Source organism: Megalobrama amblycephala, linkage group LG8, assembly GCF_018812025.1.
Source record: "Megalobrama amblycephala isolate DHTTF-2021 linkage group LG8, ASM1881202v1, whole genome shotgun sequence".
Taxonomy (NCBI): Eukaryota; Metazoa; Chordata; class Actinopteri; order Cypriniformes; family Xenocyprididae; genus Megalobrama; species Megalobrama amblycephala.
The window spans coordinates 24,054,165-24,069,506 of NC_063051.1; the positions used below are offsets into that span (position 1 = coordinate 24,054,165).

At 35.5% G+C, this 15,342-nt stretch overlaps 1 protein-coding gene across 5 annotated transcripts in view; it reads left to right on the plus strand.

Annotated features, from left to right (window-relative positions):
* The window catches only part of pbx1b (pre-B-cell leukemia homeobox 1b), a 103,816-nt gene that overhangs the window by 75,051 nt on the left and 13,423 nt on the right, over window positions 1-15,342 (plus strand). For all 5 annotated transcript variants that reach the window (XM_048200153.1, XM_048200152.1, XM_048200151.1 and 2 more), the window contains 3 exons: window positions 3,184-3,428; window positions 10,289-10,479; window positions 13,425-13,560. In XM_048200153.1, coding sequence (XP_048056110.1) covers window positions 3,184-3,428; window positions 10,289-10,479; window positions 13,425-13,560 — 572 coding nt within the window. The remainder of the gene's footprint in view (window positions 1-3,183; window positions 3,429-10,288; window positions 10,480-13,424; window positions 13,561-15,342) is intronic.

Below are 15,342 nucleotides of genomic sequence, written 5' to 3' on the forward strand. Positions count from 1 at the left end.
CCGTCACAGCGTTCCTGACAGATGCTATAGCAGAGCAGGATCTGTGTGTGCTTCTTGGGTGAAACCGCATCAGGAATCAGGAAGTCTCCCTTTCTTGCGAGCATGTGCGAAACAATAAACAGGATCAGGTTCTGCGCTGTCATGTTGCCAGATCGCCACAGACCATTCTGTTACAGCATGCTTGTAAACCTGACTTTTGATTTTATAGTACTTGAAGTATTGCTCAATATGACCTCATGAAACTGCTATGGTTCTCCATAAAGGTTTTCATGCTTGTATGTTCAGATAATTTTTTTTCTTTCCATTGACTTTTGATCCCATGCCAGTTTTTTTTCTTTCAAACGAATATATCGTATTGCGGTTGGCTCTGGGTTTTTCGTTCTGTGTCCATCACTGGCCAAACAGCTTTTGGTTTTAACAGACTGATGGTGGAGATTCATCCAGCCAAGTAAAATAAACACCCGTGAATGTGAAACCGGGACTTGGCAGAGGGAAACCTAATCGTTTTGTGAACGGGGGAATTTTTATGTTCCATTTTCGCTTGACAGTCTAGACGTTTTATAACGTTGGGAGGAATTCTGTTGGCCTTGAGTTTCTGTCAAGACTCCCTTGTGCTCACAGTCTACGTTTTTACTTCTAAAAGTGCCGTAAAACATGTGCTAAACTTGTGTGATAGGTGCGTTTGAGTCCTTATTCTCAGTTTTTAGGCAATCAGTTTGTAAAACTTGAGAGTTCTTGCTCAGAGTGTCTCAGTACATTAGAAACTTCAGGTTGAACACAATTAGAACATTCACTGTTTGATTTAATATAGTGCGTTTAGAGCTCGGGATCCTAAATGTGGTGTTTATGAGTTGTTAACTATACAGGCAAACCATGTTACATTCTGCTATGTGTTTTTTGAGTAATAGAGTGAAATTACAGTAGCTGTATCAAATAAGAAACACCTGCTTTGTGGTGTAGTATTGGATTGCTTTTTTAGTAGTGTTTGTGCTCCAGATATGAATAATTCCTCAAATGATGTGTCTTAATCAGTGGTGTGCTTTTACTTTACTAAATGATCAGATTTACAATTTTCAACTGACGGATGATAAAAACATGTGAAAAAAAATCCCACATACTCCCATTAAAAATTTACCGTTACCTTGGCATTAGTTTTTCAAAGGTGTCATGCATTATTTTGTAATTTTTTAGCATTTTTTAAATGTTTTATATTATTTAGTTTATTATTTAGAATTTTATTTTGTGTTTTTTTTTTTTTGTATCTCATGCTATTTTGTTATTTAATGTTGTTTTATTTTATTTTATTACATTGTTTTGTTTTGTTTATTTATTATAAGTTTTATAAGTTAATTTACAGTTTTATTTATTATTTTATTTTATTTTATGTTGTTGTATTTTATTTTGATTCTTATTTAATGTTATTTTATTTTGTTTTGTTTGTTTTTTATTCATTTTATTTTATTATATTATGTTTTGTTTAGTTGCATTCAGTTTTATTTAATGTTATTTTATTTTGTTATTGTATTTTATTTTGTTTTTTATTTAATGTTATTTTATTTTGTTGTTTTGTTTTATTTTATGCTATTTTGTTATATCTAATGATTTATTTTATTTTATTTTATTTTATTTTATTATTTTATTTTATTTTATTTTATTTTATTTTATTTTATTTTTGTTCACTCAGACATGTGATGTTAATCCATGTCTATTTTGTTTTATGTTATTTTTTTATTTTATTTTATTATATTTTATTTATTTTTTATTTGTGGTCAGACACGTGATGCATAGCCTGTGAGATTTTCCCCATCTGAAGCCATACTACCATTTCAGGTTGGATGAAATATGTTCGTTAATGAAACAGGATGTTTCTCTTGCCCGTGAAGCTCAGCAACACAGAATTGCGCAGTCTGGCTCCCGCTGGGCCCAAGTCGTGAACTCTTGACCTTTCCTGCTTGCGAAACAGTCTTTGCATTTGCATTTTGACTTAAAGAGGAGGTCAGAGTCACGTTCCCCCTCCCGAACCCTCCCGATGGCCATACAGCCGGCCTCTTTCTCACCACCGTGGCGTCCGAAACCAGGGCCGCAGCGGTCTGGGGTTAATGCACCAGTGCACGGGCTTTGTCTCTGGATTAATGAAGTGTTCTCCTCCCCGTTTCCTTTCACTCCCAGACAATGCGCCCCATAATCAGCGTTAATCTTGAAGTCTCAATGTCGTTTTTTTTGCCCATGTGTCAGAACTTGTGAGGAAATTACTACATCTACCTCTGACTCGCTAACTGGATGTGACGTTGGATGAGAGAGGAGAATGTCACTGATAATTAAAATGGAAGGAAGATCAAACCTGGCAGCAGGATTGTGTGCCTTTCAGAGGTGAACTGTGAAAGCCTTTTTTATTCTACTGTTCAGTCCCTGAATTTATATTGAGATGAAAACAAGATGTGGCACTGTATTTCTGAAGAATAAAAATAGAGTGAAAACAATATTATGTGATTAGTAATAAAGTTTAAAATCCTGCATAATAATGATAATATTGCAGAATTTTATATAATAAAGTATAATAAATAGTATTATATTTATACAGTATTATAGTGTATAGTTTTTAATATAGTGATATTTATATACATAGTCAATTGAAGTGACAGAAAATATAACAGTTCCTTTATGAAATAGTTAATTTCTAATTAGTGTATTTATGAAGTTAATTAATATGATGGAAGAACACTTGATTTCATTAGAGAACTACTTGAGTGTGTGTTTATTTCTTGTTCTTTGTATGTTTAAGTGTGTGTACAGTATATGGTCAAGTGTGTCTGTGCTTTAATACTGAATATCAGACGGTGTCCTGAGTCAATCTGATGTAAAATATAAACACTAAGGCCCTCTAGTGTCAAAGCAGGAGAGCACAGGGATACTCATACTGAGATTTACAGCCACAGAGCATCACCGCTGAGTGGGAAGCTCATGATATGAATTAGATGAAGTTTTATTATATCATCATACAACTTGGCAAAGTCAACTGCAGCCTTGGCCGTTTTTTTGTTTTCAGCCTCAAAGGCAATTTATCAGAAAGATAAAGATTCTCTGTGGATCGATGAGGTCGGACCTGTCGTGTCAGTCTCTGTATATTTAAAGTCTCTGGCGTCACGGTTTGAATAAACTTTTCATGTGCTTGTTTTGTTCCAGTGTTGAGTATCCGTGGCGCCCAGGAGGAGGAGCCCCCCGATGCCCAGCTGATGCGATTGGACAACATGCTTCTGGCGGAGGGCGTGTCTGGGCCGGAGAAAGGGGGCGGGTCTGCGGCGGCGGCGGCAGCAGCGGCGGCGTCAGGTGGAGTTGGAGCCGATAACTCAGCAGAACACTCAGATTACAGAGCCAAACTCTCCCAGATCCGCCAGATCTACCACACCGAGCTGGAGAAATACGAACAGGTCAGCATACCTGCAAAAGCAAACAGCCAATTTGCCATGCTGAACGTGGTAATAAGGTGGTATTATCAAGCATACAAAGTAATCAGTGATGCATTCTGAAAGCTTTAAGTTTACAGAAGCAACAATAACTGTAGTAACTTAGAGCACACTATGCTTGAATGAATGAGAATTTCACAGACATCTTAATCATCTTAGAACATACTCAAAACCAGACCTTTTTCTGACTACTAATGATGAAAAATGAAAGATTTTATTTGGAATAGCATGCACTGATGAATCATGTGCAGTAACACCAGCAACATGTACTGAAGTAAACGGTTTCAATTTTGGTTTCAATTTTGATTTCATGTTGACTGTAATATCTCATAAATTAGATTAGTACAACATCTGTTTGACTGCCATTGTCACACTTTAATGCTGTGTGTGTGTGTGTGTGTGTGTAGCTCAGCAGGCAGCATTTCCATCCCAAAATCTGTCAGATCACATCATGATGTGAACACTGTGTTTAAGTTGCTGTCGGTGAAGGGAGGGTTACAGCGGGGCTCTGCTGGCAGAAAGCAGGCTCTTCAACCTCAGATGTGATTTCACAGACACCCTCCTGTTTTAATGTTTGAGACGCATCACAGAGGCTGCTACTGACAGCCCAGCGTTCCCACACTCATGGAAAACCAGGAAGTACACGGGATGTTCAAATTGTGATGGAGGTTAATAAATATAGATGAGAATGGAAAAGAATTGAATGATTCTGCTTCTGATTCAGTATGTTATTTTAGTAGTTTTAAGGATGCACACTCAAAGCAGCTTTCTTTCCTGAAGAAAAAATATTATTTTTGGTAACATATTTGTATCCACGGCAGGGTTATTATTGTTAACTAAAAGTAAAACTATTAAAATATTTTTGATAATTGCAATAAAGCTGAAATGTCATGAAAAACTTTCCAAGGCAACATTTCTAACATTTCTAAGCACTAAACTTGAAATAAAATAATGTATCGTTTTGCGGTAGAGTAATCGCTGACCCGACGCATGATGTAAGGACGAACCCGGAAGCACAGAGGATAGAGCAAAACAAAACACCGGTCACGCATTAGAATTTTGGATATAAGAGAAGAGGAGCTTGAGTGTGTTGCACAGTCCTATTTGTGTGAACCGCGGGAGGCATCTAAGCTTACAATGCTCCTACATAGGGTTGCAAAGGGGCAGAAAGTTTACGGTAAATTTCCGGAAACTTTCCACGGGAACTTAACCTGGGGAATTTTGGAAATATTCCAATTTGGAAACTTAACAGTAATTTATGATCCTTCAAAAATCATTCTAATATGCTGATTTGATACTCAATTATTATCATTGTTGAAAGCAGTTGTGCTGCTGAATATTTTTTGGAACCTGTCATGATATTTTCAGGATTCACTGATTAATAAAAAGTTAAAAAGAACAGAATTTATTCAAAATAGAAATCTTTTCTAACAATATCACTTTTTATCAATTTCACACATCCTTGCTGAATAAAAGTATTCATTTCTTTCAAAAAAACAAAAAAAAAATAGTGACCCAAAAATTTTGAACGGTAGTGTATATTGTTACAAAAGATTTCTGTTTTAAATAAATGCTGTTCTTTAAATTTTTATTCATCAAAGAATCCTGAAAAAAATATCACAGGTTATAAAAAATATTAAGTAGCACAACTGTTTCCAACAATGATAATTATCAAATTAGCTAACATGCTATGATTTCTGAAGGATCATGTGACACTGAAGACTAGAGTAATGATGCTGAAAATTTAGCTTTGCATCACAGAAATAAATTATATTTTTTATGTATATCAAAATAGAAAACCATTATTTTAAATTGTAGTTATTTTTCACAATAATGTTATGGACTGGGGGAATGCACAGTGCATGCAGGGGGTGTGGCCTCAATAGCCCTGCAGTAAGTAGTGTGCTGTGTGAATGTGATTGAGGAATGTGCAAAGGTAAAAATTCAACTAAAATTGCACTAAATATGGTTGTTTTAACCAAAATTATGCTGCAAGATGTTTTTTTCAACTACATTTAAGCACCCTGTTATAGGCTAACCTGCAATTTCCCTGTTTATTCCCATTAATTCCCGTGGAAAGTTTCCAGCTTTGAAAGTTCCCAGAATTTTGCAACCCTACTTCTACACCTTACGTCATACATTGTGTCAGGGGTTACTCATTTGGCGCAAATCGACTTGCACAGTATGTGTAAGGTCGTCTGCTGGAACTAGTTATTTGATTTTTTTTTTTTTTTTTTTTAAGTTTTAAATATGGATATTTTTCTTACAAAAACGCATCGCTTCACTTCAAAAGACATTTATTAAACCCCTGGAGCCGTATGGATTATTATTATGATGGATGGATTATTTTTTGGGGCTTCAAAATGTCACTACTGTCTTCACTACCATTATAAAGCTTAGAAGAGCAAGGATATTTTTAAATATTGTGTTAGTCTGTTACGTGTTTTAGTCAGGCAGATTTCTGAGCCTTTTAATTGATTAATGAAAAAGGACTCATAAGCACCATAGGTTGATGAATCAGACTGCATTGCTCATGCTGTATGTTTGTTGTTGCGTGCAGCAGGAGAGGACAGAGCAACAGAAAGAACGACGCTTCGGCTATTTGTTGTCTTGTTGTATCATTTCACAGCATCAGAGTCTTTCTGTCTCGTCACATTCGATTCAGACCGCAAGCGCACAACTCTGGGAGAAAACACAGCTCAGCTAAAGCATCATTTCTTTGGTGCTGTAAATTCAGTAGCGGTGCAGAAAATACTGTCAGAGTAGTTTAGTACAGTTCTTCATCTGAACTATAGCACAAATGTTTGTGAAAGCATTAGGTTCTACCAGTGTTGTTTTAGTTAGTTAGTAATTTTTTAATATTTTTAGTATTTTAGAAGAATGTTTGTAACCAAGCAGATCTCACCCTCCATTGACTACCATAGTATTTTTTTCCTACTCAATTAGGGGCGAGATCTGCTTAGTTACAAACATTCTTCCAAATATCTTCTTTGCATACAGCAAAACAAAGACATGTATACAAGTTTGGAACAACTTAAGGGTGAGTAAATGATGACCGAATTTTCATTTTTGGGTGAACCATCCCTTTAAATGCTCAGAACTTCAATGGTTAAAGCATCGTGAGTATCATTTATGTTTAAGTGAGCATCGGTCCCTGCTGTACTGGCTCTCAGCGTGGTCGGATAGTAGATCCATCCGTGATGATGAACGGTCGGGACATAGGAGAGGTGATATACTGAAATGCATTCTGGGACATGGGCCAGGTGTCCTCTGTGTGTTTGTTCACAAAAGGACATTCATAGCTGTCATAGAGGACCACAAACACACACGCGGACCACCCAGCACAAGACCCAAAACGTCCTTCATCATCCGTTCTGTATCTGTTGTTGTGGTCTTCCCATGAGCCCTGGTTCTCCTGACAGGCTCTGCTCTCTTACTCATCTGTTTGTGTCTCTCTGTGAGTAATGAGAATCTTGCGCCAATGAGGCCATTTCAGAATTAAGTCACAATATTGAAAGCGTAACGACTCCGTCACCCTCATATTTATGCGTGATTAATGAACTCTAGAAGGATCTGCTCTGGAGGAATGAGGGCTCAAGAGATGGATGAGTTTGTATGGACATCACTACATTAGACAGCATCCACATTGTCATTCATTCTCTAGCATAATCTTAATCTTCATTTAGGATTCACGTGTGGATCTGGAATATGAATGCAGAGATATTGACATTATGAATAGATATAATTATGTGTATTATTATGGCTGATATTTGCTGATTAAAAACAGCAATATTGTGAAATATTATTACAATTTCAAATAACTGTTTTCTATGTGAATATGTTGTAAAATGTAATTCCTGTGATGCAAAGCTGAATTTTCAGCATCATTACTCCAGTCTTCAGTGTCATGATCCTTCAGAAATCATTCTAATATGTTAATTTGCTGTTCAAGAAACATTTCTGATTATTATCAATGTTGAAAACAGTTAAAAAAACAGCTATTATTTGAAATAGAAATCTTTTGTAACATTATAAATGCCTATGTTGTCACTTGATCAATTTAATGTGTCCTTGGTGAATAAAAGTAGGCTATTAGTTTATTTAAAAATCTTACTGATCCTAAACTTTTAAACTGTAACCTAGAAAAGATGAATTACTGTTTATTTACTTTTGTTACCAGCCAGGCATAGAAAGTTTGAAGATTTTAAAATAATAAGCTCTTAATAATCTTTTCTTTTTTTTTTTTTAATAAAATGTATATTTATAAAGTTAATCAAGGATGTTTTTAACCTTCATCTGCTCTGACCATTGGAATGAAACAGACTGTTGTTGCTTCTGTATGTAAATGAGCTGTGTTGTGATTGGCTGACTAATTCACTTGTAAAATGAGTAACAAAAAGTTACTGCCGTAAAAGTTGCCTAATACTGAATTGTTGTTGATATGTAAATGTGGGCGCTCATATGTTAATGAGCTCACAGATGTGATGTCATAACATTTATAATTACTGAACGAGTCAGTTTTGTAGCTTATAGTTTCAATAAATGTCCTAACTGATCTCAGTTGTAGCTCGGAATTTGTGATCTGCTTTTCACCCATCCAAGTTAACCAAGTTTAGTGTTTTGTGCTTCCCTCAAATTTAAAATATTTAAAAAATATATAAAATATTGTCCAAATTTGTATGGTCATTAAATACAAATATCCCTTTTAGCCATATATATTATATATATATAATATACAAACCTGATTCCAAAAAAGTTGGGACACTACAAATTGTGAATAAAAACAGAATGCAATGATGTGGAAGTTTCAAATTTCAATATTTTATTCACAATACAACATAGATGACATATCAAATGTTTAAACTGAGAAAATGTATAATTTTAAGGGAAAAATACGTTGATTTTAAATTTCATGGCATCAACACATGTTCAAAGTTGGGACAAGGCCATGTTTACCACTGTGTGGCATCCCCTCTTCTTTTTATAACAGTCTGCAAACGTCTGGGGACTGAGGAGGCAAGTTGCTCAAGTTTAGGAATAGGAATGTTGTCCCATTCTTGTCTAATACTGGCCTCTAGTTGCTCAACTGTCTTAGGTCTTCTTTGTCGCATCTTCCTCTTTATGATGCACCAAATGTTTTCTATGGGTGAAAGATCTGGACTGCAGGCTGGCCATTTCAGTACCCGGATCTTCTTCTACGTAGCCATGATGTTGTAATTGATGCAGTATGTGGTCTGGCATTGTCATGTTGGAAAATGCAAGGTCTTCCCTGAAAAAGACGACGTCTGGATGGGAGCATATGTTGTTCTAGAACTTGGATATACCTTTCAGCATTGATGGTGCCTTTCCAGATGTGTAAGCTGCCCATGCCACATGCACTCATGCAACCCCATACCATCAGAGATGCAGGCTTCTGAACTGAGTGCTGATAACAACTTGTGTTGTCCTTGTCCTCTTTAGTTCGGATGACATGGCGTCCCAGTTTTCCAAAAAGAACTTCAAATTTTGATTCGTCTGACCACAGAACAGTTTTCCACTTTGCCACAGTCCATTTTAAATGAGCCTTGGCCCAGAGAAAACGCCTGCGCTTCTGCATCATGTTTAGATATGGCTTCTTTTTTGACCTATAGTGTTTTAGCCGGCAACAGCGAATGGCACGGTGGATTGTGTTCACCGATAAGGTTTTCTGGAAGTATTCCTGAGCCCATGTTGTGATTTCCATTACAGTAGCATTCCTGTATGTGATGCAGTGCCGTCTAAGGGCCCGAAGATCACGGGCATCCAGTATGGTTTTCTGGCCTTGACCCTAACACACAGAGATTGTTCCAGATTCTCTGAATCTTTGGATGATTTTATGCACTGTAGATGATGATAACTTCAAACTCTTTGCAATTTTTCTCTGAGAAACTCCTTTCTGATATTGCTCCACTATTTTTCGCCACAGCATTGGGGGAATTGGTGATCCTCTGCCCATCTTGACTTCTGAGAGACACTGCCACTCTGAGAGGCTCTTTTTATACCCAATCATGTTGCCAATTGGCCTAATAAGTTGCAAATTAGTCCTCCAGCTGTTCCTTATATGTACATTTAACTTTTCTAGCCTCTTATTGCTACCTGTCCCAACTTTTTTGGAATGTGTAGCTCTCATGAAATCCAAAATGAGTCAATATTTGGCATGACATTTCAAAATGTCTCACTTTCAACATTTGATATGTTATCTATATTCTATTGTGAATAAAATATAAGTTTATGAGATTTGTAAATTATTGCATTCCTTTTTTATTCACAATTTGTACAGTGTCCCAACTTTTTTGGAATCGGGTTTATATATATATATATATATATGAACAATTGTACACACATAAAAACTACATTTTATGGAATAACACCCAAAAAAGTTTGCTTAATTGCAGAAAAAAAGGTGTTCCTTAAAGTTAGACACAGATTTTCAGACTTTTGAACACATTTAACTTAAAATGATGGTACCTATCTACTATGAAAGAGAGGCTATGAGGGGGAGGGACACATGAATATTTCTTCATCAAAAATGTAGAAGTGTGATAAAAATCAGTCTCAGCCAATGGACTAAAGCATACACCGTTTCGGTAGTGACATGAAAATACGGGACAATTTTTTTCTTTACATAAAGTTTCATGATTTAAAAATAAAATATAACTTCACTTTAACTAAAAAAAACATATACATATAATATATATATATATATATATATATATATTTAAATGTGTTTTTTGGTTATGGGACAGTCACTTTAACCCATAACTTGTTATGGTAACATGCATCTGTCTCCATTTTCTTCTTTCCAGGCGTGTAACGAGTTCACGACCCATGTGATGAACCTGCTGAGGGAACAGTCTCGCACACGGCCCATCTCGCCCAAAGAGATCGAGCGCATGGTCGGCATCATCCACCGCAAGTTCAGCTCCATCCAGATGCAGCTCAAGCAGAGCACCTGCGAGGCCGTCATGATCCTGCGATCCCGCTTCCTCGACGCCAGGTCAGTGCGTGTTGCTTTTCTGCCGCATTTGTTCTCATTCTTTCCCAACGCTCTTAGCGCTAAGCCTGTTACTACCACGTCCATGTAAACAAACGGTTCTGTGGTTTATTTGCACAGATTTGCACACATGCGTTTTCCCGTTCCTGATCCTTCCCGGGGGAGTCGAGGCCCCAGACTTGCGCTTTTAGGGCCACATCCAAACCCACACACACGCTTTGCCGTGTTGAGTCCATCCCTTTCTCAATGTAATCACTTGTTCCCTTTGAAACGTGCATGGGATTTGCATACATTTCTTTGCGGATAAATCGCACTGGAAGCCTGGAGTCGGAGGCATAACATTTAAATGAGCTTCATGTTTCCTTCCAGCACTCAGAATCCATTCTCTGTCTCTTTGGAGCATGCTCAGTTCCTCTGATTAATCCTCTCTTCGGCTGAGACCATGCTGTGCTCATTTGCATTTTGTGAAGAGGGGTTTTGGGGAGGAAATCGGCTCACCCTCTGTTCCGGCCCTTCAGTGCTGCATATGTAAAACCCCCTGAGATGAGCTCCAATCGCAGACTCTTAACCCACAGATGAGTGATGCAGAGAGGAGGTTGAATTCATTGGCACAGAAAGCTCAATTTACTGTCGTTTTAAAGCTCTTCTCTTTCAAGTATGCGTGCGGTCTGCTTTATTCCTCTTTTCCATCTGCTTGTAGAATTTGTCTTTGCATGTTTGAATTCATTTGGAATATGCGACCATATCCTATGAAAATAGGAAGGCAGTTTATTTTTATTATTTTCTTAAGTTGTCAATCTCAGGAGGTCAAACTAAATATTAAATGTCCTGTTTCATGTATTTTATGTATTTCATGTTACCATTTGGGATTGAGATTAATGTGCAGTTTTGTTATTTTCCAGTAAACATCAAAATAAAAAATAGTAAAACAAATAGGTAACAAGTCTGCATATAGAGTTTTAAATCAAGCTATCTCTCAGTAGATGGCTAGATAGTTGGTATGCCATTGTTGATTGTATATTCCCCATAAAGTAAGGGAAAAAATGAGTGCTGCCATATATATATATATATATATATATATATATATATATATATATATATATATATATATATATATATATATATATTAGGGCTGTCGATTTAACAGGTTAATTTAATTAATTAGTTATGGGGAAAAGTAACTTTAAATTATCAACGCATTTAACGCACCTGCCCCGCCCCATCTTACATTTCATAAAGTTGATTGGTGATGAACATGAAGCAGGGCAACAACCCACTGCGTGATGGTGCGATGGTCCGTTATAGAATTCAGTTAGAATGACCCTAAAATTTAATATCTGTATGAGTTTTTGTCTCATATTTATATCATATGATATAGGTAAGCAATGTCAGATGAGTAATGAGCGCAATATCACACGAGTGCTGTTTTTTAATTTTTGAAAGAATCTGCGTTTTGAATGAATCAGTCGAGTGAACCAGTGATTCATTGGCCCTTAAAGAGAGCCGTTTACGTCATTCCTGAATGAATCAGCCATTTGAACAAATCGAATGAATGAATGACTCAGTGACTTACTCATTTAGATATTTACTGCCACCTACTAGCAGTTTTGGTTTCTTATTTAGAGTATCATTTCATTTAAAAAAAAAAATAAATCATATTTCCTTATTAATAATAATAATAATAAAAAACATTATAGTTCACCCAAAAATGGAAATTCTGTCATCATTTACTCACCATCAGGGCTGTTGAAGCCTAAAAAGTTTGTCCTCCGGTTTCACAGACAAGGCTTAAGCTAGTCCAAGACTAAAATGCATGTTTGAGCTGATTTAATAGAAAGCAACTTGCACTGACATATCTTAAAATTGGTCATTGCCATAGTTTTCTCGAGATCCACACCAGTAATGTTTATAAAAGTTACTTAAATGTCCTAATTGAACCAAGGCTGATTAATTTGTGATTAATTAGATTAACTAATCGCCATATTGTGTAATTAATTAGATTAAAAATTTTAATTTTAATATTTTCAAACTTTTATACTTTCATGTTAGATGCAATTAATCGATTTGACAGCACACAAGAAAATATTTGTTTGATAATTTATCTTTTTTCTTACAGTAACTTTGGTAATGGTTGAATAGTTTAATTTTTTAGGTACTTTTCATGCTAGGTTTAATTTTTTATGCATTTTTTTCAATTGTAATAGTTTATCTAACATTGAATAATAATCACAACAACAAAATCACGTGGTTTGTGTTTCTAATTCTCTTAAAGTAATGGCTCACTAAAGTGTACATGGCCAACGTGTAAAATAAACAGTTATGAACCATAATTATTACAATATAAACCTTTAAATTATATAGTTTTGAACTGTAAAATAGACAGTAAACTAAGTGCTGTCCTATAAAACCTAAAATGTTGCTACGGTAAAGTTCTGGCAACCACAGCTACCGTTTTTTTTTACTATAAATTTTACAGGGATTTTTTTTTTTTTTTTTTTTTTTTACAGTACAGTTATTTTTTCTATACCATGATGTTTGGCATGAAGCCTCAGAATCAGAATGAACTTTAAAGGCAAGTATGCTGCCATTAAACACGCACAGGAAATTTGTCTTGGTGACAGAAGAAGCTTCCAGTGCAGAAAAAAAAGTACAGACATACATATGGATAAAGTCAATAAAAAGGAATGATAAAAAAATAGGCAATAAAATGAAACGAATGTCTTAATACAGTAATAAAAATGTAAAAAATACACAGAATAATGCAAATAAATGAACATATGTATGTGATTATGAACAGAATTACATATATGCACAGATATGCTATTTACAGATGTATAATTACAAGCAAATGAAAGTGGAATAATGCAACAAAACAAAACTACACAAGTTCTGTCAAGATGTCCACATCTGATTTGTCTGTCGCTCTCTCTCTCTCTCTGTCTGCACAGGAGGAAAAGACGAAACTTCAACAAACAGGCCACAGAGATCCTGAATGAATATTTCTATTCCCATCTCAGTAATCCATATCCCAGTGAAGAGGCCAAAGAGGAGCTGGCCAAGAAATGTTCGATCACGGTCTCGCAGGTGTGATCCATTCACTATTTAATATAATTTCATTCCCCTAAATATTACACCCACAAAAACGTATCATAGTTCAATGATAGTGAGATCATGGTTCTTTACTATTCAGTGTAGCATGGTTCTGAATGTTTATCATATTCATGTACAGTGTTGGGGGTAACGCATTACAAGTAACTTGAGTTTTGTAATTAGATTACTTTTCAAGTAACTAGTAAAGTAATCCATTACTTTTTCAATTTACAACAAAATATCTAAGTTACTTTTTCAAATAAGTAACGCAAGATACTTTTTCACATTTATTGACTGACAGCTCTCCTGTCTCCATGTTGAGAGAAATAAAGTGCAAAGGTGTTGTGTGCGCTGTGTGAACACGATGGTTATTGTAGTTCTAGACTAAATGTGAACATGTATTTACTTATCTCACTTGCACAAAAACATTCAATATTCCTCAAAATGAATAAAAACAATGAAATGCGATCTCAGAATTTTACGCAAACCTGTAATAATTAACTACAGCAAATTACACAAAAATATACTTTATGTATTTAATCTCACTTTATTAACCCTTAAATGCATGACTGTTTCGCCAATCATTCTTACATATTCGGGTCTTTATGGACCCGGATCTATATCTAACACGGAAGGATCTCTACCTGTCGCGAAAGTATAAAATTCCTCTGATATTAGAGTAACAATTACAGAAGAATAAAATAAATCATATTTTGTTACCTTTTGGAGCTTGAAAGGACTCAGTTTGAGCAGATGTTTTATGCCATCACCACTGTCCTCATCAGAGCTCATTTCCCAGTAAATTCAGCAAATAATAGGCTAGTTTTATGTTTGAGGTCACGAATATGAGCCCATTCGCGATCTCAAACGTATTCTCAAAACTATATAATTTTCAACATCTTCAAAATCAATATTTCGATTGCTAACAGCTTCACCAGATTCATCCTGTAACAGTTACAGTCATATTTGATTGCGTTCAGTACTTGCTCTGCAGTAAATCGCTGAGCCATTTCATGTTTTTCTTATTATTTCGTTTTCTGTCTGAATGAGTCGTCACTTCAGCATTGTGTATCAGACATTGCCACCTTGTGGAATAAAGGTGAATTGCACTTATTCCGTCATCTAAGATTCAATTATTGTTGTGCAGAAAAAATATATGTACACTCATACACACCACAATTTTACAAAAAATTAATACAAAAATAGGCATTCTTTTATAATTTTATGTTTTTTTTCTTGTTATATTCTTTATAATGAATTGATTGAGGAATACCAAGAAGGTTGATGTCTAACTTTAAAAAATTAATGAAGAGGAGGGTAGTGAATGACGTCCCGGGTCACTAAAGACCCGAGGTATACATTTAAGGGTTAAACAATGTCTTTGCTGCTGACCTTCAATGATCTAATTCAACCAATAAGCAAAAATTACTTTAGATTAGTTTTAGAAATAAGAGTGTTGAACTTCCTTCACCTGTATCCTATTCTTTAATCCAGAATGGCAGCATAGCTGAAAGGTTTTTTGAGCTGCGCCCTCTACTATACAGGCGTAAATATGCATTTCATTCAGCCTGAGGCTTATTCATTTCACTTTTGGTGTGAAAAGGCCTTAACATTTGCCAAAAATAGAACTTTTTTTGTTGTTATATCAAAAAACAATCAAGAAAGCCCAGCCCAGGTGAGAAACAGTAACGCAAAAGTAATGTAACGCATTACTTTTCATAAAAAGTAACCAAGTAACGCAATTAGTTACTCTTTAGGAAGTAACGCAATATTGTA